Source organism: Lemur catta, chromosome 2 (genome assembly GCF_020740605.2).
Source record: "Lemur catta isolate mLemCat1 chromosome 2, mLemCat1.pri, whole genome shotgun sequence".
Lineage (NCBI taxonomy): Eukaryota > Metazoa > Chordata > Mammalia > Primates > Lemuridae > Lemur > Lemur catta.
This window is the reverse complement of record NC_059129.1, coordinates 17,764,612-17,792,381: the sequence shown is the minus strand read 5'-3', so window position 1 is coordinate 17,792,381 and position 27,770 is coordinate 17,764,612. Positions and strand designations below refer to the sequence as shown.

Here is a 27,770-nt window from a genome sequence, read left to right as displayed (position 1 = left end):
TGAGGCCAAGGAGTTCAAGACCAGCCTGGGCAACATAGTGAGACTCCAACTCTACAAAAATTAAAAATAAAAAAAAAAAACAACTGATAGAGGAACACCTTTCTCATTATGTAATTCAGTCACTTAATGCCATGTCCTTTGTCACCTAAAGTACCTCAGATACTGCCAGTGGCACCTCCTGTATTTTGGAAACACAGAGTAGAGGACGAGGCACTTAGCATGGAATAGACGTGTGATCCAGGGTGGTTTTTGATGCTGTTGCTGCTGTTTGGTGCAGGCTTCACCACAACCCTGTTGATAAATGTCAGCTTCAGCCTGTGAGGAGGAAATCAAGGCCCCTAGGGACACAGTAATTTACCTGTTCAGATAATGACAAAGTGAGGATTAAAGGTTGTGTGTGTAGAGTCCCTACCCTATGTTGCATCTCCCTTTCTGGGATGGGGGCCTGTGCTTTGGAAATGTCCATATAGGAGAGGTGATGGGGCAAAGGATGGATTTTTCTGGATCAGGGGTGGGGAACCTTTTCATTGTTGGAAGCCGCATTAATTTAGCTGTAATCAAATAAAGTTGCAATCAAGAAACTTCAATTAGGTATACTTAAAATGTACATTTTGTAAAAATCTAACTACTATGTATTTAATAGCTTGAAAAAATTAAAACTATTTGTTAATTTTGAAGGTAACTAACCTTTTAATGACTGTGTTGTGTCTGCTCTTTGTTGGAAAGCAGTTGAATATTTGGTTGCAGCATGGAGGTCTGCAGTTTCAGTTGATCCTCTAGATGGGTATCAGTCCTTTGTGATTGGATCTTGATTTGGGTTGGGTAGGAGAATGCAGATTCACAGCAATAAGCGTTTGAAAATCAAGAAAGCATTTTTCAGGCATGTTGCTGAAGTCGTGGGTATTCTCCTGCATTTTTCCATATTTCAATTGGATCTTTTTCAGCATCAATGACTTTAAAATGTCATCTACTGACAGCTCAATCAATTCCATCTGTAGTTCTTTAGGTGCCTTGGTGATATCAACTAGGTGAGGCTGAAATGCTAATTTGAGTGTGATGTCATGATTCTCAAAGTCAGTGAACCTTTCATTATATTCTCCAATTAATAGGTCTATAACAGCTGAATATTCTTCAAATGATTCGCATATATCATCCTGCTCATCAATGACCTTGCTAACTGGGGAAAATATTCATCTGAAATTTTCTTTTGAAGAAGAAGTGTTTTGAAAAAAAGATAGCTTTTTTTCAAAATGCTTGGATTTTTTGCCACATATCATATATAGACTTAGTTTTACCTTGCAAAAAAATATTCAAGTCATTTTGTTTGACATGGTATCATACAAAAATGCTGCATTCCTATAGAAATCTTCTTTCAATAATTCACACTGCTGATTCTGTTCCATAAAATTTAACTATCTGTTCTCGCAAGATAAAATTTTGGCTAACACCACTTTAGAATAATATGGCAAATCCACACTGAATACCTCGGTCATTCAACTTTAACATGTTATAAAACTGAAGATGCTGTGTTGCATTTGCATGAATATAGTTAACAGTACTTATAAGCTGTTGCAAAGTGTCACTGTCACTTAAAATAGAAGCTTTAGCAGAGAGATTTTGCTGATGCAAGATACAGTGAAAAGAAATGAGAACATTTGGATCTGTTAAAATTTTTTTTTATCTGTGCAATAAACCCTTCATGTTTTCCTGTCATGGAAGGTGCACCGTCTGTACATACGTTCGCTGAATTTACCAAATTCAGTCCAACTTCACAACATTTATCTTGAAAGTTGTTGAAGATATCTATTTCTTGTGTTTTGTTTGCAAGAGTGCCCTAAGCAAGTAATTCTTCATAGCAAATAAAATCTTCTGTTATGACCCAAATAAAGTATAAAACTTGTGCAGAGTCAGTATTATCAGTTGATTCATCCAAAGGGATTGAATAATATATATTTTCCTTTTGAAGTATTGCATGAAGTTGTTCTGTGAAGTTGAAAGCTAATTCATGCTGCCGATCACTTATTGTTCTCCTTGAAAGAGGCAGTTGTTTGTACTTCGAAACGTTATTGGGGTCTAAGCATCCTACAACTTCAACAATGCATTCTTTCACAATTTCTGCATCACTGACTGGCTTCCCCTTTTTCATGAGTATGTAAGCTACTTTATAAGTTGCTTCAGTGCCATTATTTCCAGGTGTTATTGCTGCTTGAAAGAGTTGTCTTTGCTTTTCTTTTTCATCTTTTAATTTCTGCAATATAACCTTTTACTCCTCCCCCTCTAATTTAAAATATTTGTAGTCCTTATGAGTGTTATAATGCTGATGAGCATTGAATTTCTTTAATGTTGATACTGCAGTATCACAAAGCAAGCAAATCATCTTATCTTTAGCCGAAACAAGATACTATTGCAACTCACAATCTTCATTAAAAAATCTATTTTCTTCCTTCAGTGTTCTCTTGGTCTTCTTTGACATGCTGGGCTGTTCAGCAGATAGAATTTAAAAATACTGTTGAGCTGAGCAACTATTCAAATTCCACTTCACACAGAAACACGGTACACCGTTGTCAAAAGGTGATAACAGACTGGCATGCTCGACCCCCATAAAGTCTCACCATCTGGCCTCGTGTGGTAATGGCGCCAGTCAGTCAGGGAAAGTTAAAACTAAATCACGAGCGTAGTAGCTGTCGATTTAGCCCTTATTGCTTACTAATGTTCTAATTGTGCTGGTCAATCTGGGAGAATTATTTTATTGAAACTTATTTTATTCTTTGGTATTTTAAATATGTTCATTTTAAAAATAAAATAAAAATATAAAAGATGAACAAAAATGTATTAATAAAAATAAAAGGATTTGTTCTGCAAAATATGGATTCAGTCAAAAGGCCGCACTTAAGGACCTAGCAGGCCACTTGTTGCCTTAGGGCTGCAGGTTCCCCACCCCTGTTCTAGAACCTTTTTCAGCCCTTTCCTATTTGTTGGATGCCATAACTCTCTACAGAGTAGGATTGATAGCGGCGCTAACCGAGGCACTGGGCCTGCCAGCGGGGGTCCCTGCAGGCCCTGAGGGTTCCACCTGCCTTCCTCAGCCACCACCCGCTTTGCACCTCTCATCCGGTTCCCACGAGGCCAGCAGTGTGCTCCCTGCAGGTCTTAGGACTCTATGATTTGCTTCCTAGCCAAGCTCTTCCTCTTTCTGATGGAAATCCATTTCCAGACTGATGGCAGCATCATGTCCCTCTTGTGGCCTGCTGAGGACTGTGGTGTCGACTGCTCACCTGGAGGCTCTTGGCGGAGCTTGTCCACTTTGCTCTCCAGCAGCCCCATGGAAAGTGGCCAGATTTACTCCCATGACTTTCCTCCAGCTGTTCCCTCTGAAATGCAAAGGAGAACAAAGGTCTCTCTGCCAGTCTTGCGACCCTTCTAGAATCTTTGAATCTTTCCCCCTCCAGCCCTTCCCCCTTCACAAGAGAACTGTGCCTCACCTGGAGCTCCCACGGTCAGCAGGAAGTGGGCTGGGGGGAGTAACCTCCTTGGGCACCTTCTCACTTCTTGGAAGGGCTACTCTGATCGAGGAGGCGGCAAATGCAGTGTCCCAGGGCTGCCATAAGGCGCTGATTGGGGCCCAGTGATTCACAAGGCTTATGTTAGAGTTAGGATTTCCTTTCCATTCAGCGTTCATATTTGGGCTTTAACATATTCTGATCTAAGGGCAGGTGGAACAAGTTCATTTTAAGCTCATGGAAGACAGAAAGGAGACATTAAGGGAGAATTGGACATTTTGGCAGGGATAAAAGAGGAAGCACAGATCCATTCATCCTGATTTACCTCGTGGAACCCTGCTCTGAACTTGGAAGCCTGCCTCTGCTCCGAGTCCTCTGCTGCCCAGAGACTTCCTGTAGCTCCCGCTGTTTGGAGTCAGAAGCCCCGTCCTGGCACATGTTCCCTCTGGGGCACCCTGGATGGTTACTCAGCCACCCTGAATCCTGGTTTCCTCTTCTGTGAAATGAGAACAATACTGATAAAGTTGTTGAGAGTTTTTGATGAAAATAGCCTAATAGAGTAACTGGCATGCAGATGTCTGTTGGTATGTCAGTTTCTTATATTCCACTGTGGAAGAAGCAAAGGAAAATAGAGGGAATGCTTTCTACTTTTTTTAAGAGTTGCTGTAGCAGATGCGTCTTAGTTCTGTTCTGAAACCAACTGATCTTCATTGAGTTGCCCAGGCTCCTCCTCTGCAGGCAGATGTCTTTGCTATTTCAAAGCATTGAAATGGTAGGGCAGTGGAATCCTGTGTAGGAGAACAGATTTCTTGACTTTCCTTCTTGAAAGATGGGAGTAGAGATTCCTAAAAGAAGGAAAGTGCACCCACAAGAGTAGTGTGTGGTCCCCAATCTGTGCTCAGCCCTTTGTAGCTTGTGCTTTTGGTCTCTGTTCTAGGAGAGTAGCAGTTCCCAGAAGACCGGGAGGCACGGCCCAGGCCAAGACAAACCCCATGAAACTTACCGACTGCTGAAACGCAGGAATCTGATCATAGAAGCCGTCACCAACCTCCGCTTAATTGAGAGCTTATTTACGTAAGGAATTGTCTGTCTGTGTGACTGTCTTGCACTAACAATGATTCTTATTCCAGTTAGTCATCACAAGCCACAGAAATGACTGAGAGGCATTTGAATCTCTGTTTCACTGTATAGATTCTTCTGGTATCCTTTTGTGGTAGGAGGGATTAGAGTTTGTTCTTATTATTCAAAAATTGTAGACATTGAGGAATATCAGTATGCTAGACAGGGAGAGAATGATTGAGCAAGAAATAGAAGTCCTGGGGAAAGTGCATTTGCCTTTCTCCTTTCCTGGAAAATTGTTGCTAAGGCAGGAGTGTAAAGATACTTAGGCAGGTAATAGCATTACTCATAAACTTTTAGTTCTCCACGGAGGCTTTTGTTCAAACAGAATCTTCTATGGAAATAAAAACAAGAGACATAAACAGAGCTTCTGTGTTTTTGGTGGATTAGAGGCTCTGAGCTCTGGTTTGGTCCTTATAACCCACCATTACCCCCACCTCCTGGGGTGGCGTCTTCGGGCTTCTGAGGCACACAGTGCGAAGGTCACTCGAGGAGAAGGAGCCTTACCCTCCAGTCAAGGACACGGTCCTTCTTCACACTCTGTTTCTGTAACGAGAGCTGAGCGGGGGCAGGGACTGTCTGCAGATACCGTCCCCTCAGTCCCTTTTCTATGCAGTGAGGGGCTTGGCTGAGTGTTCCTAATGTCCCTTCTGGCCCTGCCATTCTATGCTCTGTGATCTAGAAGTATTACTATAGTGATTCAGTAAGCTCTAGAGAGTAAGAGATATCAAGAGAGAAATTAAGAAGAGCTTCAGATCTGAGGGGACAGTGGCGAACTGGAACGGCCCTTGACTGGATGTTAAATTAGCACGCAGACTTGGAGAACACGGACGTCCATCGTGGTACTCAGTTTCCCTGCTGTCATGGTCATAAATCAGGTCGTCTTTCAAGTTGCTGTGAAAGGCTCAGCATGTGGAGTGCTGTGGCTCGTGGCTTGTCCTTAGTTAACTCTTTTGCCACAGAGAGACACAATCTTTAACATTTCCAGAGTGGGTGAGAACCCTCTTTAATTCTTCCCTAGTGTCCGTGAGATACCGTTAGGCATGTGTCTGTTGCTGTGTTGAGGAAGGCTCTCATGCTGAGATTGGAAATGTTAACTGCTTGTTTGTGATGCCCCAGGATTCAGAAGATGATCATGGACCAGGAGAAGCAAGAAGGCGTGTCCACCAAGTGCTGTAAGAAGTCCATCGTCCGCTTGGTGCGAAACCTGTCTGAGGAAGGTCTCTTGAGACTGTATCGGACTACAGTCATCCAAGATGGCATCAAGAAGAAGGTAACCCTGGCTCTCCCGCTGCCCAAAGCCAGCCTCGTGCTGTTGGCTTGTGCTGTCAGTGTTTATCTCGGTTGTTCCTTTGTTACCAATGACTTGGAATTTCCCTCATAATTTGAGGGCAAGGGTTATCCTAACTTTACATGGAACCCAGAAATAGAAAAGAGCAATCACTTGCTTGCATCTTAGAGCAGTATGTCCGCTCCAAGCAGCACCTATGCAGGCACCTAGCCCTGCAGCCAGCCTTGAAAAAAGAGGAAGGAAAGTGGAGGCACATTGAAGTTCAGCAGAGTAGTGTTGGGAGAGATTAAATAACATTTAGAAGGTGGAAAGTTTAGACTAAGCAGCAAGAACGTTTTCCACGGAGATCTGAGGAAGCACATCCCAGGGGAAATGATGGCAGCGACTCAATTAGGAGGCACCGCTGCGCTTACCCGATGAGGAACTGTACATCTCTTCCATCTCAATTTATCTGTTTCTGTGAAATTTAAAGTGTGGGGCCATTCCCATGGTAACTGTAGCTCAGCAGCTTTGCACATATTCTAAGGCACACATTTTTCAGGGTCAGAGTGATTTGCAATAGGACAGCTAGGCACTGAGGCCAAACGGAATGGTTCTGTGGGGACAGTCACTTTTAATTTCCTGAACTTTTTTCTGACTGCATTTCTGATCTCTGCCTTAAGGACAGCTCTGCTTTGATATTTTGTTTGCTTAATAAGCTGGCAAGGTCATTTCTACTTTTGTACTTTTTATTTTTTTGAGAAATTTGAAAAATACAGAGCAGTACAAAAAATGACTTAAGAAACACAGTGTCTGCTGTTCCAAGTTCCAAGCTTTCATCAGTTTTTATATCTGCTGTGAGTCTTTTTTAAATAAAACAGTCTCCTTGACCCTGCAGCCCTCCCCCGCCAGCCTGCCACTTGTCCCCTTAAGCAACGGCAACAGGTCCCTGTGCTAACCTCTCTCTCTGAAGGACAGGAAAAGGACAATCTCTGATTTCTGTTGATCTTCAGAGAGCAGGCTTCTCGGTGTTCTCTTCTGAGGCTGTCTTCCTAGTGCGGCAATCGAGGGCAAGAAAGCCTCCCCTGGTTTGGGACTGGGGAGAGGCATCTGGCATAGGTGTCAGCTGTGTCTCCAGCTGCACCCACCAGGCTGTACCAGAGGGAGCAGAGGAGGGGCTGGGGTGAGGGACGAGTGCAGCAGGTAAACACTGGGGATCATTAACCTCAGAAACGAAACTGCCCAGAAATGGGGGCCCTGGGCACAGGATACCACTATAGTAGCCCATTTTTTTCCTGTTGAAAAAGACAGTAGCATCGTATGTATGTCTCTAGAACAGGCTTGGGCTCTGGCACCCAGAGCAGGTGCTGCTGGCAGCCTCCCAATCTGCTAGAGCCGTGCTGGCTGGAGTTGATGCGCCTGCATCAGCCTTTTGCCTTTGCTTCTGCCTTCTGCTCTGACCGTCGTGCCTTTGGGCAGTTTGCTGGGCCATTTGACACTGGCAAGTGGGGAGATATGAGTGTTCTGTATTTGTACCGTGCTTTTAAATTCTCTAAGATTTTACTGAACTGTATCTCATTTGAGCCTCACAAAAGCAACAAGTCGGCCCCTCAGTGTGTGTATGTGGGAGGATCTGGAGATAATGACCTGAGTACGGCCTTCTAGAGCCTTCATCTAGGTGTTGCTGCTGCCTGTTCCCTGTTTCCAAACCTATCTGAGCCCATTTTTGGCATGAAACTGCTGCCCAGAGTTGATGATCAGACAACCTTACCTTGCTGTCTCCTGCCAGTGACAGAGACAAACAAGAATCCTGGCTCTCTAGGTGCCCAGGTCATCGTGCCTCGCCATCCGTGGCGCGGCTGCTCAACTCCAGCTCTATCTGCTGGGCGTTCAAGTTCCTTCCCTTCCGCACAGTTTCCATTTTTCATTCTGTATCTCTTATGAAATGATAACCACCTTAACCGTTCAGCTCCAGTAGCTCGGAAAAGGTAAAGAACAACAAAAGCAGCCTAAATCCTCTGCCGGTTTGTTTGGAAGTGCGCCTGGCAGGAGTCCCATGATGGCACTCTCAGAGAGGGGAGATTAATGAAAGCTGCTTACCTTTCTCAAATGGAAGCCCTCAGGACTCAGGAGCAACTGGGCAATTCTCAGATAGCGGGAGCTGGGCTTTGGGAGCAGCCCATCAGGTCACTGCAGAGACCAGTGGGCTGTGACAGGCCAGCGAGGGAACTGCAGGTTGGATGGCTCTGTCCAGGCCAGAATTCTTCATCCAAGCAGAAAAGCCACAACGCTGATGGCAGAGCTTCATCGCTTGGTCACTTGAGGGATTTTGATGCCAGTAGCTATAAGGGCAAACTGTTTAGCAGCACAATTTGCCTCAATCTGATAATTTTCTTTTGGAAATGTTAATGAAAACAAGTGTAACCAGTGTTGCACTAAGGGGCTGAGTTGTGGAGCCAAGTCTCCCTCAGCTCTTGCCCTGCCCTTTGCAGCACTCTGACCTCTCTACAGGTGGACCTGGTGGTGCACCCGTCCATGGACCAGAATGACCCTCTCGTGAGAAGTGCCATTGAGCAGGTTCGCTTCCGGATCTCCAATTCAAGCACGGCCAACAGGCAAGTGACGGTTCCTGGGAATAATCCACAGCAAGGCCGCTTCAGCCCCTGTGTGTTCCAGCCTGAAGCAGTTTTCCCAAAGTCCTTTATTTATAAATCAGTGAATTTATTTTATAAATAAAATCAGTGAATTCATTGGTTCAGAGTTTGTGGTTCATGATCCGCTAGTCTAAACAGGGATCAATTTCTAGATTCTTTAAGATGAAAATACTAGTGTTCAGTGGACAGAACACTCCCAATCACAGGCCTCTGATGTCTGAAAGTCGACTCAGTTCACAATGGCTTGAAGTGATTCTAGTTGCCTTTCTGAGATCTTCTTTGGCTTTGTTCATAAACTGTCCAATTGGCCGAGAAAAAACTCAGGGGTGAAACTTCTTAGCTGCATCTCAACTAGAGATGGCCTCGGTGGGCGAGGGCTGATTTGTTTTACAGACACTGGTTTGTGTAGTCTGCCAAGTATTGGCCACCTATACTTTGAATCAGTTGCCAATTTGTTTCTCATAAAATTCCTGATTTCTGGCATTTATGAAAGTGTGAGAAGACCTAGAACATTGGGCTCCCTTTCTCACATGGCAGCAGCTACTCTTGTGGGGTTCCCCTCTCCACAGTCCCACAGTCCCCACCCCACCCCCCAGAATGCCTCAGTGACCTGACATAAATTTTATTTGTTTGCGTCATCGGCCTGGCTTCTACGGGCAGTTCAGTTTGAAACCCCCAGAACTGATGGCTTCCTCTGATCCATGTGGACAGACCCTGTCCTTTCTCCCAGCCCTTGTTTTTTTCCACTTATTATTGGATCTTGTATTTGAACTGCAGGGTTAAAGTTTCCCAGCCTCCAGCACCCCAAGGGGAGGCAGAAGAAGAAAGTCAAGGAAAAGAGGGCCCAAGTGGATCAGAAGACTCTCACCTGAGTGCTTCCTCTAAATCAGAAAGTGGACGGATGAAAAAAAGTGATGAGAAAATGGGCATAACCCAGCTTAGAAATTATAACCCTGTTGTAGGTAAAAAGCAGCTTCTTGTCTGTATTTGATTGTATTTTCTTTATTGTTTGCATGATGATGTTTGAATTGTTTGATGTTCTCCTCCGTTGGAGCTCTGAGCTGCAGTTAGGAGAATTGGATCTGAATTACTGACTGGATCGGTTGGACTGGCCGCATAACTTATGCCAGCATCTGTTTCCCTATCTGCAAAGTGAGGGTAATTCTGCCTGGCATACCTCAGAAGGCTGCTGAGACTCAGATGAAATTGGGCTAGATCCCAATGTAAGGAAAGAGTAATTCCTTCTGCTGAGTATCCTTGGGCTGAAACATTCTGTAAACCACAGAAAATCTCTCCCTGTCCTGACCCCACAAATCCTCCGGCGGCAGCACAGTCATTGCTGAGTCTGAGCCCTCATGTCATTTTCCCAGAGTCAAGTCTCTAACGGGGTCACCTCCTCACTCATTCCCCACTGAGCTGCTCTGATATAAACCCGTGCTGAGCAAGTGCAGGTGGCCGGGGCTTTATGCTATGTGCCTTTCTTGGCCACAGCATGTGTGCTGGTTGCAGGGAGGAGGACAGACTTGCCTCCCCAGGGCCCAGACCTCTGCCAAGCAGCATCTGGTATTGGACACAGCAGACCTAGGGATTCCAAACTTAAGAGGTCATTTATGTGACTTCCCTTTCTGAGGCTCCAGTCCCATAGTGTGTCCTTACTCTCGTGGTTTCCCATGCAAATGTTCCAGCCCAAGGATATTCAGCAGAAGGAATCATCTTTCCTCACGTTGGGATCTATTAGTGGCATAATTTCATCTGTCTCTCAATAGCCATGCAAGTTTCCCATGCTAGTAAAGGCCAGATTAAGGAGAAACAGGAGCATGAGTATATGTAGCTGAACAGCACGTGCACCTGGGTAGAGCCCAAGCAGTGACTGTTCTTCGGTGGGCCTTCTGGTCACTTGTCCCACCACCCTCTTCCTCCTTGTCTCACACCTGTCCTTTCTCACTGAGGAAAATTAGGGAATGGTTTATTTGCATCAACAAAGAAATGAGGGCCGGGCGCGGTGGCTCACCCCTATAATCCTAGCACTCTGGGAGGCCAAGGCGGGCGGATCGCTCGAGGTCGGGAGTTCGAGACCAGCCTGAGCAAGAGCAAGACCCCGTCTCTACTAAAACTGGAAACAAATTATCTGGCCAACTAAAAATATATATAGAAAAAAAAAAATTAGCCGGGCATGGTGGCACATGCCTGTAGTCCCAGCTACTCGGGAGGCTGAGGCAGTAGGATCGCTTAAGCCCAGGAGTTTGAGGTTGCTGTGAGCTAGGCTGACGCCACGGCACTCACTCTAGCCCGGGCAACACAGTGAGACTCTGTCTCAATTTTTAAAACAAACAAACAACAACAAAAAAGAACAGAAATGAGGTACTTTAAAAGAACCAAGATTGTGGAATATTTGGCATAGTTCCCATCAAGCCAGAAGTCCTTATCCAGCAGCCTCTCAGCCCCTCCTTGCTGGTTGCCTTCTCCATTATACTCCAGCCTCAGCTCTGCTCGCTCCTCCTTCCTGCTCCACCCTGCCCTCTGGCCTCCTGCCTCCCTGCAGTGTGCCAGGCACGCCCCCATCTCAGGTGCCTTGCACGCCTGGTCCGCACATCTCCAGATACCTGCACAGCTTGCTCCCTCACCAACGTGAGGACTTCACTCCAAGGCCTCTCCTCAGCGAGGCCTTTCCTGGCCTCTGCATGTAGAATTACAGCCTTCCTCCCATCCTTGCTTTATTTTCCACACCAGTTATTTCCATCTGATGTGCTATTTTCGGTATTTGATTGTCTGTCCTCGCCCACTAGAAAGTGAGCCCTAAGAGAATAAGAATATTTGCCATTGCCCTGGCACCTGGCACATAGTGGCACTCAATAGTTCTTTAATGAATTGAACTGAATTCAATCTGGGATATTTCAAGCACTGCCCTCCCCATTTCTTGCTTCAGTTCCCGGACTCGGACGTTCTCTAGGGTTTCTGCCCAAAATGCCTCGGCTGCGGGTGGTCCACATGTTTCTGTGGTACCTGATCTATGGGCACCCTGCCAGCAACACAGTGGAGAAGCCGAGTCACATCAGTGAAAGAAGAACAATAAAGCAGGAGCCCGGCAGAGCAGGAGCCCAGGCCTCATCCTCCAGAAGCATCTGGGAGGCCTCCCCATCCAAAGACAGCCAAGATGGCGTCACCTGGGAGGCTGAAGTGGAGCTTGCCACAGAGACAGGTGAGATGCCCCTGCCATGTCTGCACCCAGGGCAGGCAGGCCCTGGCAGGATCCAGGGAGAAACACGATGGATGGTTCCTTATCCTGATCTGAACTGGCTGTGTCTCAACACAGTCCCCTGATCCAAATGGAGACATAATCCAGACTCCCTGAACCTCCTGGCTTCCTGTCGCCTCCTCCTTCTTGCCTGACAAGTAGGGTTTTGCCCAAGTTTGTGGTAAAGGAACCAAGACCTACTGGGAGATGTCACTATTGTGACTGAGATCCTGTCTGCTGGGAGTGACTCTGATTTTTTTCCTAGTATATGTGGATGAAGCCTCGTGGACGCGCTACATCCCTCCCATCCCGGTCCACAGGGACTTTGGATTTGGCTGGGCCCTCGTCAGTGACATTCTCCTCTGTCTGCCGCTCTCCATCTTTGTCCAGATTGTGCAAGTCAGCTACAAGGTACCGGTGACTCTGGGGCTATCACAGGTCCTCTGAGCAGAAGGGCCTACACTCCCCTGGTCAAGGGAAAATGCTTCAGGATAGATGAATGCATGGATGGTCAGTCAAGGGAAAATACTATAAGGATTTGTTCTTCTTGATAGATTAGATAGATAATTGGGTGGATGGGTGGATGATTGGTCAAGGGTAAATACTTCAAAGGCTTGTTCTTTTAGATCTATCAATAAGCAGGTAGGTGGATAGACAGAAAGACAAATAATTATGGTACAACAATAAAATGTTTTTAGAAATTTAGTTAATATAGAAAAAGGACAAAATAGAAATTACCCACAATTCATCCCTCAGATATAATCACTGCTAATGTTTTTGGTACATTTTCTTCTAGTCTTTGTTACTATGCCATGTTTGTGTGTGTGTGTGTGTGTGTGTGTGTGTGTGTGTGTGTAATCTCCCTTTTTCTAAACTCAATTGAAAGTGTATTTACTCTTTTATTATCTGTTCTTTTGACTGAACAGTGTATCATATTTTCCACATCATTAACTTTTTTAACTTGATATTAAGTAGATTCATAGCATTCCTTCTTATGCATGTACTCTTGATTTATTTAACCAATAATATTTTCTACTTTGGGCATTTAAATTCCAATTTCTTGCTATCATAAATGGCATGTTGATGAATAACTTTCGGTAGACATAGCTGTGGGCAGCTCCACCATTTTTCTGTAGGGTGAGGGTAGAGGTGGAATCGCTGGCTTCAAAGGGAGCCAGCGTTCCTCTCCTTTTTTTTGTTTAATATAAATAAGTATACGCCCACATTGCCCCCCCAGAGATGTTTTAGCAATCCGTGTGCCCACAGCAGGGTATAAGGCCGCTTGTTTATTCCCCCAGCAGTGTGGTGGATGGGCTGTAAGGGGGCTGGTGAGACCAGGGGCAGAGAAAGGGGGTTTGGAGAGGCAGGAAAGAGGGGCCCATGGGCAGGTTCAGGGCGATGGCAGTTGGAAGATAGCGGTGAGTATTTCTTCATGATTCTTGCAGTTCACCCTGGCCTGCAGGGTGAGCTGAACCTGAAAATTACTCTAGGTGGACAACCTGGAGGAGTATCTGAATGACCCTCTGAAGAAGCACACGCTGATCCGGTTTCTCCCCAGGCCCATCCGGCAGCAGCTCCTGTACAAGAGGTGAGGCCGTTGAACCCGACCCAAAGTGAGTTTGGGTCCAAAGAGGCCCCTAAAAGTTAGGGTGTTGAGTAATCATTCACCAGGAAGAGGTAAAAGTTTCTGCCTTCCAGGTAATAAACATTTAAGGTTTTTATTGATGCAGTCACCAATGAAAATAGGCCTCGCAAATTTTATTATTAATACTTGATTTCAGGGTTCTTTTAAAGTAAAATCTGCTGCTAGTCTGCAAGCATTGAAGTTTTTTTCTTTTTTCCTTTCTTTACTTTTGCTTTCCAAGTGTAACCCAAGTGTAGGGTCAGTGCTGCATTGCCCTGGTTGGATGTTGGGAAGGGTGGTTCTGGATCCTGAGACAGCGTGGGCCTGAGGATGGTCCTCCTGGTAGCACCAGCTAGAAAAGAGAAGAAGTGAGCCACATCCCTTGCCCCACGTGTGGACCCCTGCCGCCCCTTCTGTTTTGCAGGCGTTACATTTTTTCAGTGGTGGAGAACCTTCAGAGGCTGTGCTACATGGGGCTGCTACAGTTTGGTCCCACGGAAAAGTTTCAGGACAAAGATCAGGTAATGTCTTTCAAGCCCAAATGAAAGTGGTCCCGATTGTTAAACACAGTCTCCAAACAGCCAGACCCGACGCTGATCCTGATGTGCTGCTCTCTCCCCATCTGTTGTCTCGGGTAGGTCTTTATCTTCTTGAAGAAGAATGCGGTCATCGTTGACACCACCATCTGCGACCCCCATTACAACCTTGCCCGCAGCAGCCGACCCTTTGAAAGGCGTCTCTACGTCCTCAACTCAATGCAGGATGTGGAAAACTACTGGTTTGATCTACAGTGTGTCTGCCTCAATACCCCACTAGGTAGGTACCATCTGTCTTTGCTGGGCCTTACTGTTGCCCTTCCTTTCTGTGTGATAACTGGGATTTAGAGCTAGAAGTGCCTAGAAGTCACCTCGCCTGGTGGTCTTCAGACTCTCCCAGGGGCCTGGAACACCCCTGGGGCTCCCTGGGAAAGGAGAGTGATGGGCACTTGGATGGGGCCGGCTCCCGTTCCCTGATCCAGTCCAGCCCAGCCCAAGCAGCCCCCCTTGTCTTCATGCACTTGTTCATTGAGTGGCTATGTATTGGACACCTGCTGTGTGTCATTTCCTGTGTCTGCCCATGCAGCAATGAGAACACACCCCGCCCTGCCTTCATGAGGCTTACGTTCTAGTAAAGAAGAGACACAGCTCCCAAGAGCACTTTGGAGTGTGACATATGCCATGGTGGCACATAGGGTGATGTGGATTCCAGGGCTCAGAAACAGTCTTGCTGAGGAGGAGACATGTGAGCTGAGCCCTAAAGGATGAGGCTGCACCAGCCATGGCCAGAGCTGGGGAGGGCACCCCAGGCAGGGGCAATGGCACAGGCAGAGGCCCTGAGTGGCACATTGGAGAAAGAGAGGAGGCCGGCACGGGTGGGAGGAGGGTGGCTGCCAAGAGCAGAGACATGGCAGGAGCCAGTGCAGGGCACAGTGGAGTTTGGGTTCATTGGAGGGGCAATGAGGAGCCATGGGTGGTTGTAGGCAGGGAGTACCAAGATAACTCATGTTTTAAAAGCTCATCTGGCTGCTGTGTGGAGAATGGGCTAGGCTAGAGCAAGAGTGGACTGGAAGCAGAGAGGCCAGTAAGGGTGTGTGATCCTATCTAAGAGAGATGGCCACTGATGGCTGGGGAGCGGGGTAGAGGGTGGGGAGATAGGAAGTGTTTTGGAGGAAGAACTGCCCAGATGTGCAGGGGGGTTGGCTGAGTTGGGCTTTGGGTGGGGCTTTTGTTCATACCCTTTCCCCTCCCTGGATGGCCCCCCGACCCATGCTCGCCTGACACATGGCCCCTCCTGCTTCAAGCATCACCTCTCCGAGAAAGCCTTTCTGGCATCTTTATTGCCATCATCTCATTTCATCCTGTGAGTTCCTTGAGCACGGGAAATTTGGCTTCTATCCCCAGGGTGTCGCAAAGTGCCTGGTACATAGTTGACGTCTGTGAATGTTTCTCGAATGAATAGAGGGATTTGTGGAAGGCAATAGAGCCTCCACTCCAGTGCTCTTTCCTCCAGGCCATTCTCCATCTGGTCTTTTCTTGCCACCTCTGCCAGGAGGAAAAGGCTGCCACATTCAGTTTGCACCTGTGAGAGGAATTATATTCTGTTCCTCCCTTCACAGGGCAGAAAGATCCATATCACACTTTGATTTTTGCAAAGCAGGCGTCACACAGTTATTTGTTAGAATTATTTAATGCCAGCCGGGTAATGAGCACTTGCATTTAGAAACTTTAATGGGTCCAGACAAATTTGAGAACAGTATGTTTCATAGAATCTTCGGGCATTCGGTAGTGAGCTAGGTAGGCTTTTACCACTTTAGATTTTAATAATGCCCTAATTCCCCCACATTTTATACCTAGATAAAAATTTGTGAAGCAGCATGTAATTGGCACCAAAGTTTTTCAGGCCTGATAATTGGTGAATTTCCATCCCTTTTAGTGTTCATGAGCAGAAATGTCAGACACTCACTGAATCCATGAATCAGGCATTGATTGTCTCTTCATTCAACAAACATTTGAAGGGGTTCTGCCCCAAGGACTGAGGGAAGAGCATCATATAATATGATGAATCATCTTTTAAAGCAGGTGCTGCCCAAAAGTTTGCATGCACAAGAATAACAGCTTGGTGGGCAGCTGTTACTCGTACATGAGGAGCATTGCCTTAAGTAGTCCCCATTTCGAGTGTCCATTCAAATGGATAACCTTGGCCAAGCTATTTGTAACCTCCTTAGCCTTAGTTTCTTTATTTCTAAACTGAGAATACCACTGCCACTACTGCATGGGGCTGAGGTGAAGCTTGAATGAGGTGTCTTAAGTAAAGTTCCAGCTGTGAGGTGCAGGGCATGAGTTCCCACTGCCTCTGGCCCCCACCGGCCACACCATCGAGCCACGGTGTCTATTTGAGCATATTGTGAGAGGGTCTTTGATAGTCTGCAAACTAATCTAACCATCCCTCACCTAGTCAAGCAAATAGTTATAGTTGTATCTTATATTTTTTGCAAGAAATGTAATTTTCTTTATTGTAGGATAACTGAATATAATTTCTCAACCACATTAGTGCACCTCTTGAGCACTCAGGAGACATCTGGCTGCTCGTGGAGCCGAGTGAGGCCCAGGGACACTGTGATGCCATCTCGACTGTCTGTGCAGGTCCCTCCTGATCCCAGCTCTGCCACCCAGTGTAGTCATTTCTGCTGTGGCTTCTGCCTGCTGGCTCACAGCATCTCCCAGGGCTTTCCAATTGCCAATTTCCAAAGCCCCAGGCAGGAAGGCCTGGCTTTCCTCTGCTCTGGACTCCCAAGCCTGTTGGGCTCTCTGATTCCCGTCTGCCTTCCATCCTTAGCAGGGCAGCCTGATATGATATAGCCCCTTTTCTCAGGTTCACCCACCAGCATTTTAACTCTCTTCCTCGCTCCCTCAGACTCCCTTTTATGAGGCATTTTGTATGAAGAGGTTCTGTCACTTTCAGACCCCCTCATCTGGTTGGGGAGCCTTTTCACAGACAGGGAATCCACTCTTGTCTCCTCACCTAGCAGCTTGTTGTAGCCACCAGAGCCGCAGTAGGAAGGTGTGACAGTCACGCTCGTGTTTGGTTTTCTAGGCGTGGTGCGCTGCCCACGCGTCAGGAAGAGCAGCAGCCCAGACCAGGGCAGTGACGAGGAGGGCAGCCTGCAGAAGGAGCAAGAGAGCGCCATCGACAAGCACAACTTGGAGCGCAAGTGTGCCATGATGGAGTACACCACGTGCGTCCTGTCTCCCCAAGGGCCATCCCCAAGCAGGGGCCCAGCACAGGGCTGCGGCGGTCCTCATCGCAGATACCCTGTTCCTCCCTGTCAGCTGAGGGTGTCAGAGCAGCAGGCCTGCATCTCTGGTGCACAGGCTGTAAATTGCTGGCCACAGGCCAAAGCTGACCCTAGACATACTTTATTTGGCCCATGTATTGCTTTTAAAAATTCAACCAGTTGTCTAAATTCAAGTTGGAAATGTTATATAAAAATCTAGAGTTTTGACTTACCTTGCAAAAGTGGAAACCTACCAGCACTAGGGCCCCAAATTCTTCACTTTTACCTGCTGGGTGTTTTTCTGGGAAGGTTGAAGTTGGTTATAAATAAATGCCCCCCACCCCATGCCTTACCCTCTCTTTTCTATTTGAGCCTGAGGAATGTTCTTTTCTATTTGTTTCCCGTCCCAGCGGGAGCCGTGAGGTTGTGGATGAAGGCTTGATCCCTGGAGATGGGCTGGGAGCCGCTGGCCTGGATTCCAGCTTCTATGGACACCTAAAGCGCAACTGGATCTGGACCAGCTATATCATCAACAAAGCCAGAAAGGTGGGCTCTGGGCGGTGACCACCACCTCGGGTGTCGCCACTGCTCCTCCTCCTCCTGTCCCTTGCTGGTTTACAGTTTCTGAACTGGCGAAATCAAAATTGACCAGAGACACAAATATTATCTTCCGTTTGTATTGAAGGTACTTTAGGCCCCTTAATTGTCTGCCTGACCTATTTTTTTTCCAATGGATTCTAACTTATTTTGTGACAGGGACAGGTTTTCCTTTTTAAAGAAGGAATGGAAAGTCTGGGTGACACAGGTCCTCCAGAGGGAGTGTGTGTACGCTGATCAAGTGGCTCTGCCCTCCAAAGCAGCCTGTGGCCAGGCCCTGGCAGTCCCTGAGCAGCGGTCCTTGGCTTCCTTAGAAACTGTTTGTCTTAGTGCATTTGTCGCTCTGAGCTCCTGGGGATGTGTCGCGGCTCGTGCTTTACTGCAGCACCGTACTTGGTTTTCAGGAGAATACTACTGCGGAGAATGGGCTCACAATGAGGCTCCAGACGTTCCTGTCCAAGCGCCCACTGCCACTCAGTGCCGGAGGTACGTGTGCTGGGAGCTGACCCCAGAAACAAACATGGTACCAGTTCACACCAAAGCGACCACCCTGCGTTCAGTTTGGCCTTTTTGGCCTTTGCGGAGCTCATCCTGAAATGGTTGTCTTCTGTGCTTATTTCTAGGCAATGGCAGATTGAATATCTGGGGAGAAGCAAGAGCAGGCTCTGAGCTCTGCACTGACAGGGAAGAACAGTTTGAGGTTGACCGAGAGCCCACCCTGGACAGAAACCGGAGAGTGAGGGGTGGGAAAAGCCAGAGGCGGAAACGGCTGAAGAAGGACCCTGGAAAGAAGATCAAGAGGAAGAGAAAAGGTTGCGTGATGATTGTTTGCATTTTCCAGGCCTTATCTTTGTAAGCTACGTCTTAGAGACGTGCAATAGTCTCATTCCAGCAGGGCCCGAGCTCTGCCCTCAGATGCAGGCTCCCATTTTCCCGTGATTTGTAGCACTAGCTCTGTGTGATGGTCGTTTTATTTTCCAAACCCATCTGGCAGGCTGAGAGATCCTTGAATTTCCCATATGCTTCCCCTGCCTTCTCTGTCTTTGTTTTTTGTGGAGTCTCTTACTTTAGTAACTCCCTCAGTTGGTATTTCTAATTTCATCTCAACTGAAAAAACCTTAGCAAAAGCCTCACCACAACCAGCCAAAATCTTGTTGTTCTTTTGGTTTACCTTTTAATGTCTGCGTTTACGCTAATCAGGCCAAAGTTCAAAGGCATGCTGTATTTTTAAATTAGAGTAAATCTGGGAGTCACGTAAGCCTGCAGGATCTCTTGCGATGTGCTGCGGCCCCTGGCCTGGTGCCTTTCGTTTTGCCATTTGGATTCCTCATCTGGTCAGTATTTATAGCAGAAGGGGGCTGGTAAGGAGACCAGTGTCTATTTTTTAGACCACTTTTATATCACCTAAGTGGTCCATATGTTTTAACAACCATCTGATGGCTGTAGCTATTTCAGATAAAAACAGAATGTTTAAATAGGAGCCTGTTTTATTTAGCTGCCATTTGTAACAAATAGCATTCCATTAGTTGAAATGGTCCCTCAGTTTAGCCTCTTGCAGACACGTGTGAGACCGGCTCACAGAGACCTGAATTCATCACAAGGCAAAATATGGTGGTGGCATCGCTTTGATTCCAAATTTCCTTGTTCCACTTTTCTTCTGCATTAATTTGGAAGCTACTCACTAAACAGTCTTCTGGAATTGGCAGTGGCACATGGTGTCTGCCCTGAGGAACTGCAGTTAGCCCCTCCCCAGGGCAGGAGACCCTGGAAAACCTCATGGCTATGCGCTCAAGCCTCAGATCCTAAGTCTGCTGCTGACTCAGCTGTGTGACTGGGGCAAGTTGCTGTACCTTGCTGTGTTTCAGATAAAATGGTGATAATAATTGTACCCATTTCATAAGATTCATGCAAACTAGCAGTCTAATTTTAAGTTAATATGTGTAAAAAGCTTAAACCAGTGCTTAGCACATAGTGAATATTACGTGATACTAGCGACTGCTGTTATTTATTTAGTAGCTGCTTTGTGCCTGGCACTGCACTGGGTGTTTTACATCCCATCTTGTTTGATCCTCAAGATAGCCCTGAAACATAGGCCTTGTTGTCCCCATGGTGCACAAGGGTCTACACAACGCCCCTGAGGTCACAGAGCAAGGGCGAGGTGAGGGCCCAGTGATGCCACAGTGGGTGGTCCTGCTCATGAGGCAGGCGTGCCCTCAGTGTGTGCTACAAGCTTCTGCACAAGTTGCCTTCCAGGTCTCATTGTCTCAGTGGGAGAGATTGGAGATTGGCAGATAACTGGCTAGAGGATGCACTTAGGCCATCTGACCCATCACTGTGAAAGCTGACCAAAGAGAATTAAGAAAGGAGTTTACAAAAAAAAAATCTGTCATAAAGGACCAAGTCTTCTGTGGTTAGTTTGCGTGACTTTCGACACAATGAGAGTCTATTAACTGATACCCCAGGTCTAATCTTAACCAGCTGGGTAGGGACCCTTCCCCTCTCCAGTATGGCAGCTCCAAATCAGTTGTTAGAGGCCTCCTTTCCTCCCTTCTCCCTTGGGTGTTTTTAGGAGAGTTCCCAGGAGGAAAAAGCAAAAGGCTGCGCTACCACGACGAGGCTGACCAGAGCGCCCTGCAGAGGATGACACGGCTGCGCGTCACCTGGTCCATGCAGGAGGATGGGCTGCTCATGCTCTGCCGGATCGCCAGCAATGTCCTCAACACCAAGGTGCTCGGCCCCAGCCCCTCTCCTCCCAGCCACCAGTCGGCACACTGTCCCCTCTCTCAGAGCTCACGGCCCTCGGCCCATTCACCTCATCTATTCCACTTGGCTGCTGGGAGAAGTATTGCCCAGAATCCTACAAATTTATACCATTTTTGCAAATTTCTTTTTGGCCTTGAGCTAGATACATGTAAATTTTTCCCTAGCTCCAGGCAGAATAGTTCAGCGCTGTTCTTTCTCTCTCTTCACTAGGAATCTGACCCTTTCCTGCTCCCCTTCTCCCACCCTCATTGCCTGAAAAACTCTGATTTATCTTTCACTAACTACTTGTCCTCTCTGGAAAGGTGTCATTGATCCTGCCAAATGGGTATAATTACTGGGTGCTCTCTCTGTCCCTTGGACATATACTTCTCACACTGTTTCTGTTGCCTGTGGTACCTCTTGGTTCACGGGGGCAGCTCCTCCTCAAGGCAGAGAGACTTGCTATTTGCCCTCCTCACTGCAGCCCCCAGCATGGCGCCTACACTCAGCAATCCCACAGTCAGTATTGACTGAGTCCACATGGAATGGGGACGGTAGCTCCACCTGGCTCCCCGGGTGCCTCGTGTTCACTGCCTGCCCTGCCCTCCATACTGTAGTCCCCCATACTTGGCACATCCTCCCTACCTGTGTCTCTCAGTCACAGGTGGGTGGGGAGGGCCTTGCTCTGTGTCCAGCAAACTCTTCCTCTTTCCTGTGATGTCACTGCCTCTGGGAATGATCCACAGCCCAAGCCAGAGTTCACCTCCCACCTTGTTCCCCAGAACACCTCATTGCCTCCTAGACTGTACATTTTGCTACCTTATGCTGTCCTCAGCATCTCAGTTTGCAGCAAGATGTAGGGAAAGCAACAAGGTGGACAAAAGTCCAATCAAACTGACTCAGAACCACCAGAATGAGCTCTGCCATTGTCCAGGGCCCTTGCAGGCAGTAGTACCACCACCAGGTAGAGTAGGTGAGACACCTTCATGAGAACCTGGTTGTGTATCCAGGTCTCAGCCACAGAAGCCAGGAGAAACCCAGTTAGAGGTCCTGTGCCCAGGATGCTCTTTGTCTACAGGCTCATTAGATCCATCCCCTGAGGCATTTTCTTTGTAAGTGTGTATTACATCCCTAGAAAAGGAATCCCAAGATTTTTCCCCCAGTGTGTTTTCGTCTTACTTCATCGTGGTCCATGATGCAAACTGAGGTTGTCGGTGTCATGAAACCAAGCTGGCGGGATGGGAACAGATTTTTCTGCCATTTTTCTAGATCTTGGAGTTGCACATCAAACCTGAGACTGATCACTGACATTTGTTTAACCTGCCTGTGAGGTTCACAACAATTTTCCCAGCTCTCTGATCATCAGTGATTTCAAATTCGCCAACATAACCATGCTTCATCATCACAGTTAGAAACTGGATGAAGACTTTGGAGCACGGCCTAGGAAGAACCTGGCATTTGCCTCGCTTTTCAGCATCTTTGATGCCCTTGAGAGCCTCGACCAGGACATTCATGCACACCATCATGGCAGCATGAAAAGATGGTGGAAAGAGCTAGATCCCTTTTCTTCACCATTTGTCCCATATTCTCATACCTCTCAGTCTTCTCCTGAATTCCAACCAACCCCTTCTCCAAGGAAGATCCCAAAAGATGACGTGTTTTCTGTTCCCTGCATCCGCAATGGTTTTGTCACCGCAGCGCTGATGGGAGGGCATCCTTCCCTCTGCCCGACCCTTGATGCAGCTGGAGGGGCCCGGGGGCGGGCCTGCACAGTTCAGTGTTGGTGGACCCTCCACTCCACTCACTGGAACTTACACTGTCTCCTTTCTGGGCCACCTCGTTCTTGGCGATATAAGAAAATAACCTGTCATCAAGCTGCTTCCTTAGGTCAGCTCTGCCTTCCTTTGTGTCATGGCTGAGATGTTCTCCTGAGTCTGCTCGTTTAGCATATTCTGTTTCTACTCATGTAACATACAAGCACAATGCGCAGAATGTCTCTGAGCATACATGGTGTATAATTAAGACATGAAGACCCTCTCATTAAGCACCTTTTATGTCCCTGTAATGTCCCTAATGTATTGCCCTTCAGTCAGTATGACCCACACTCTCTGGGCCCCTCTATCCTGGCACTTGCCAAAAGACTCCTTCCCACTGGACACTGAGGGCTTGTCCTACTCTTCTCTGCCCAGAACCTCAATGCCAGCCACATAGCTGGTACCCCGTGAATGTGATTGAGTAGACATGGGAGGTGACAGGTGTGAGGCTCCACAGAACACATTTTCCCTGCTCCTTTATGGTAATTCCCCATAACATGGGCTCCAAGGTTACTGATACTCTGTCTTGGCTCTATGTTTGATCCAGGTGAAGGGCCCATTTGTCCCCTGGCAAGTCGTGCGAGACATTCTGCACGCTACCTTTGAAGAGTCTTTGGATAAAACATCTCACTCGGTTGGACGAAGAGCTCGCTACATAGTCAAAAATCCACAAGCCTATCTGAACTATAAGTAAGCCATATTTGAAATTTCATCATTCCAGGACGTGGTTATTCCAGCATTTCTAGTTCATTCTTTATACTTTCATCCCATTTGCTTAAGAGTCTGGTGTGAAATCCAGATGGAGCCCACTGAGCTGTCCAATAGCCTGCCCAAGTGTTGGAGGCTGGTGGTGAGACTGACCTTGATTTTTTGAGGGCCAGGCATGATTCTGGGCACTTTCACATGCATAGTGTTATTTGGACTTTAGAACAGCCTTGAGAAGTAGATGAAGAGATGGAGGCTGGACAGGCTGGCTGACTTACTGAGTACCACATGCCTAGTGGGTGGTTGAGGCAGAGGCTGGCTCTCACTGGTGCTTTAGCACTCAGAGCAGCTCCTGAGAGCAATGTATTTATGGCCCATCACATAGCAAGAAGTTAGACAGGACCTGGATTATTGGAGAGAACACACTCACCGTGTTCTTGGCAGAGCTGGGTGTTCCCTGAGTGTTACTAGCCATGGCCTGGGACGTGTGGGGAAGGCAGCTGCCTGCGAGTGTAAAAGCATCCACCCATGGTCTGTTGCCAGTGAGCCTCTTATTAGAGCTCTACTAATAATAAACACCAATGCCCCACCATCTCCTTCTCATAGCGCTAAGGCCATAAAGCCACCACCAGCCCCATCAGATTCCTCCTCCAACTCCCTCCACAAGGAGGACTTGAGTGGGGAGGACCAGAGAGCATCAGAGTGGTGCAGGGAGGTACCTAAGCATTGCAGCCAGCATGAGAATAGGGTAGGAGGGGACAGGATAGGACAGGGCTGGTCATTCATGCCACTGCCACAAATCAGGGAGAGAGCTTGGCTGCAGGTTGGGCATGGGCTACCTACAGTCAGATTGTAGAGAGAAATCAGCCCACCCCTGGATTGTGGAGGAAACTCAACTCTAGACAGGGTTTCTCAGCCTTGGCACTATTGGCATTTGGGGCCAGATACTTCTTTGTTGTGGGGGCTGGCCTGTGTGTTGTAGGAGGTTTAGCAGCATCTTTGGCCTCTACCTGCTAGATGCCAGTGGCACCTCCCCTTCCCACTGTGACAATCAGAAATGTTTCCAGATGCCCCTACGGGGAAGAATTGCCCTAGTTGAGAACTGAGTTAGTTATAACAAGGGGACTTCCTGTGTGAAGCCACTTTGTCCTGTGCATGGGATTTTAGACTTGTTATCTGAAAGGGCTCAGATCACCTGGTCCAACAGGGCCAGAGAGAGGATGCAAGTTGGCCAGGGTGACAGGAGTTGGCAGTGGAGTGAGATCTTGAACTTGGGCTTCCTGAGCCCTAGCTGAGGCCCTTCCTCTTCCCCTGGCAGCAGTCCCTGGAAGTGGAGCAAGACGAGGCTCTTGAGCCACAGGGTGGGGATCTACCTACAGGGGCAGTTTTCTCGCTGGTGATGCAGGATGATAATACCCATAATAACCACACCTTCCCGCCTGCCCAGCCCTTGGTGTATGTGTGACCTCAGGGAGTCTCTTTACCTAACCAAGCTGTGAAATGGGGTGACAGTCTCTACCTGGCCGGCTCTTTGTGAAGGTTGCAGTGCCTGGCTAACAGGAGTCTAGCAAATGCTGGTCGTCGTCCCTTCCTTTCCTTTCGGGCAAGTCCGGCTCTCCTTATGTCATGGAGAAATGAAGATTAGTGGAGTAGACAAATCTCCTGCTTTGCAGGCGATCAGAGCTCGTAGTAATAATTAACAACAAAGCCTGTATAGTATTTTTCAATGTGCAATACACTTTCACATAGGTCAGCTCATTTGGCCCTGGCCAAACCCTGTGAGGGGCAGATGGGATTTGCTGTTCTCAGTTACCGGTGGAAAACGGGAGCTCAGAGGAGCCAAGCTGTAAAGTGTGAGCAACAGCAGGGCCTGCCTTGGCAGGTTCGGCTCACCCCAAATCCTTCATTCGTAGAAGCTGTAGTCATCCAGCAGCTGTATTAGTAAGTCATACTTCATGGTTAGCCAAGGCCATAAATGGTAGAGCAGAATTCTTCTGATACTTCTGAACATAGACAGCATCATAATTCCCCGGCTTCATTTTTGTCTCCTCTTTCTACAGGGTTTGCCTCGCTGAGGTGTACCAGGATAAAGCACTTGTTGGAGATTTCATGAATCGAAGATGTGACTATGATGACCCGAAGGTAGGCCCTGTGCAGGGCTCAGCCTGCTCTGAGGGCAGAGGGGTCTTGGTGCTGGCCTCGTCTCTGGGCCCCACAGTGCCTCTGCCAGCCTCACAAACGGATTTTTTTTTTCCCCCTGCTCTTTTGGGAAATCAATTTTTCAGTTCTTTGGCTTTGGACCTCATTTGATCTGGCTTCAAGCACCAGTTTTTAAAGATGGTTAGAATTTGACATGCCACTCTGAAATGCCTTGGGCCTATTTTGCTAAGAGAATAGGACAGCTCTTCAGAAATTACAGACACACTTCCCAGAAGGCTTGCAGCTAGGGTATGAGTTTCTTTCTGAGTTTTCTGTCCAGATGGGGCTGGGGTGGGTGGCTAAAAAGGAAGGAAGCTGTCTGCAGACCCAGACTTCTCTGCTTGGCCCCGAGTCTGCTCAGCCCTGGCTTGTGGAGCTCACACTAGACTCTGCTGCACGTGAGTCAGGCTTTGTGCCAGGCAAGGCCAAAGGAGGAGGAGGTGCAGCCTTTCCCTGAGGGAGCCACAGGCAAGTGGCACAGGCAGAGGAGCAGGTGGCCCTTGCAGAACAGTACAGTCAGCTCCCGGAGAGCGGAAGGCACAGGCCCACAGAGGTCAGGGAGGGAGGATCGGCAATGCTTTGGGATGCAAGTGGCAGAAAAACTCAACCTAGCGGGAGCTTAAGGCATTTTCCCAAATGCCAAACGGTCTAGAAGGAGGCAGTCCTGGGCTGGTGCAGCAGAGCAGAGATGTCCTCCAGTTAGGTTCATTCTGTCACTTTGTTCTCCACTCTCAGTGGTCAGCATGCCATCCCCATGCATGCAAGTTGGCTATTAGAGCTCAGGTCCTCACAACAGAATCCCAGGGCAGAAGAAGTGGGGAGAGGGGATACACTGGGCCCATCAGGGTGGGGGGCAGCCTTTCCCAGGAGTCCCTGGCAGAGCTGGGCCACATGGCTGGCAACAGTTACCTAGCACAGGGGACCGAGGCTGACATAAGTGGCTTAGACTGTCTTGATTCATCCTGGGAGGCCAGACATCCTGTCTCCCCAAAGCAAATCTGGGCCCACTCCTCTAAGAAAGACTGGGGAAGAACAGGTTAAGTGCCCTGCGGTATCTGCCACCGAGGGCTTTGCAAAGGTGTCGGCACTGGAGGAGTCCCGAAAGCCGCAGCAGCTGAGGCAGAGGCAGTGAGGGGAGAGGGGGCACAGGGCCCTGTGGGCACAGCATCAGGGCTGTAGCCAGGTGCAGCAGGGGTGCGTCCTGCATGGCCACAATGCCTAGGGAGGAACGGAAACTTATTCTGTCACACTGGACACAGGGTGACGTGATGAGTTTGCTCACCAGAGCTAGGTCCGGACTGAGACGGCTGCAGTGCAGGTGTAGGGGAGTGGACTGACTTGGAGACCACCAGCTGAGTGTGGAGTTGGGGGAGAGGAAGGAGGCTGGCTGCACAGAGGAGCCAGGGGAGCCAGGCCTGGGAGGAGGGAGGCAACAAGGGGGCACAGGCCTGACTGGAGGTGCCCAGTGGGCGTCATTTGAATCTTCTCTTCATTGTGAGAGTGCCGGCCATGCAGGTGTGAGGTCTGTCATTGCATTAGGCAGCAGCAGGTGCTCCAGAGTCCTGAGCTTAGTGACAGGCATCTGCTGCCTCCACAGCCCAGCCTTCTCAGGCGACAGGTGACCCTGCAGCAGACGGGGCAGCTGGTCAGTGGTTCTGGGATGGAGCTGGTGCCGGAGTTTGTTCAACAAAATGTTCCTTGGTGCATCTTAGCAAAGTCCTCCTTTGGGGAGAGAAGGACTTAACATCTCATTCTCTCATGTCAAAAGGTTTGTGCCAGTGAGTTTAAAGAGTTTGTGGAGAAGCTTAAGGAGAAGTTCAGTTCAGCCCTAAGGAATTCTAACCTTGAAATTCCAGACACACTCCAGGAACTGTTTGCCAGGTAAGGGGCTTCTGGGATGGTTCCCTGGGACCCTCACAGGGCAAGAGGAAAAGGTCGGCTGGCTAGGACTGCCGTGGCGTATCCCTTGTCAGCACGCCCGGAAGCACACAGCACCTGCGTGGCTGTGTAGCCCTTGCAGCTCACCCTCCTGTCTCCCTTGCTTCTGGACCCCCTGACCTCTCATGGGGGCCTTAAAAGCAGGGAAAGACCTACTTTTCCAAGCACCCCACCAGGAACTTGTATTCATTCTTCTATTGAGTCCCTGCTGTTGACTTAATTCAGGCTTCTTTGTCTGGGAGGTGTATTTTTCCTAAGTTTGCTTACTTTACATGTGAGGAAATACTGAGATGTAAGTAATGTGCCCAAGGTCACCGTGCTTCTAAGCAACAGGGCCAGGAGTTGAACGTCAGCGGGTCTCACTCTAGAGCCCCACTTTTTCCCACTCAACCCCTAAGCATCTGGAAGAACGTACTTGGGTGTGAACACAGAACACTGTACAATTTTAGATCTTAAGTTCTGTGGACGAGTTATCCAAATGTGACTTCTCTCCACCATCCTCATCAAAAAAGCTCCTCTAGCCACTGTATTTCTGAATTTCTTCCTATAAAACAACGAT

General features: G+C 48.0%; 1 protein-coding gene across 2 annotated transcripts in view; it reads left to right on the top strand.

The window, feature by feature from the left end:
- Positions 1 to 27,770, top strand: part of GTF3C1 (general transcription factor IIIC subunit 1) — a 75,849-nt gene that overhangs the window by 31,681 nt on the left and 16,398 nt on the right. For both annotated transcript variants that reach the window (XM_045542844.1, XM_045542843.1), the window contains exons 11-27: positions 4,438 to 4,574; positions 5,739 to 5,892; positions 8,401 to 8,504; positions 9,321 to 9,505; positions 11,470 to 11,742; positions 12,044 to 12,189; positions 13,269 to 13,366; positions 13,827 to 13,923; positions 14,041 to 14,218; positions 17,036 to 17,177; positions 17,627 to 17,762; positions 18,218 to 18,299; positions 18,437 to 18,625; positions 20,383 to 20,540; positions 22,917 to 23,059; positions 25,135 to 25,216; positions 27,042 to 27,154. In XM_045542844.1, coding sequence (XP_045398800.1) covers positions 4,438 to 4,574; positions 5,739 to 5,892; positions 8,401 to 8,504; positions 9,321 to 9,505; positions 11,470 to 11,742; positions 12,044 to 12,189; positions 13,269 to 13,366; positions 13,827 to 13,923; positions 14,041 to 14,218; positions 17,036 to 17,177; positions 17,627 to 17,762; positions 18,218 to 18,299; positions 18,437 to 18,625; positions 20,383 to 20,540; positions 22,917 to 23,059; positions 25,135 to 25,216; positions 27,042 to 27,154 — 2,417 coding nt within the window. The remainder of the gene's footprint in view (positions 1 to 4,437; positions 4,575 to 5,738; positions 5,893 to 8,400; positions 8,505 to 9,320; positions 9,506 to 11,469; positions 11,743 to 12,043; positions 12,190 to 13,268; positions 13,367 to 13,826; positions 13,924 to 14,040; positions 14,219 to 17,035; positions 17,178 to 17,626; positions 17,763 to 18,217; positions 18,300 to 18,436; positions 18,626 to 20,382; positions 20,541 to 22,916; positions 23,060 to 25,134; positions 25,217 to 27,041; positions 27,155 to 27,770) is intronic.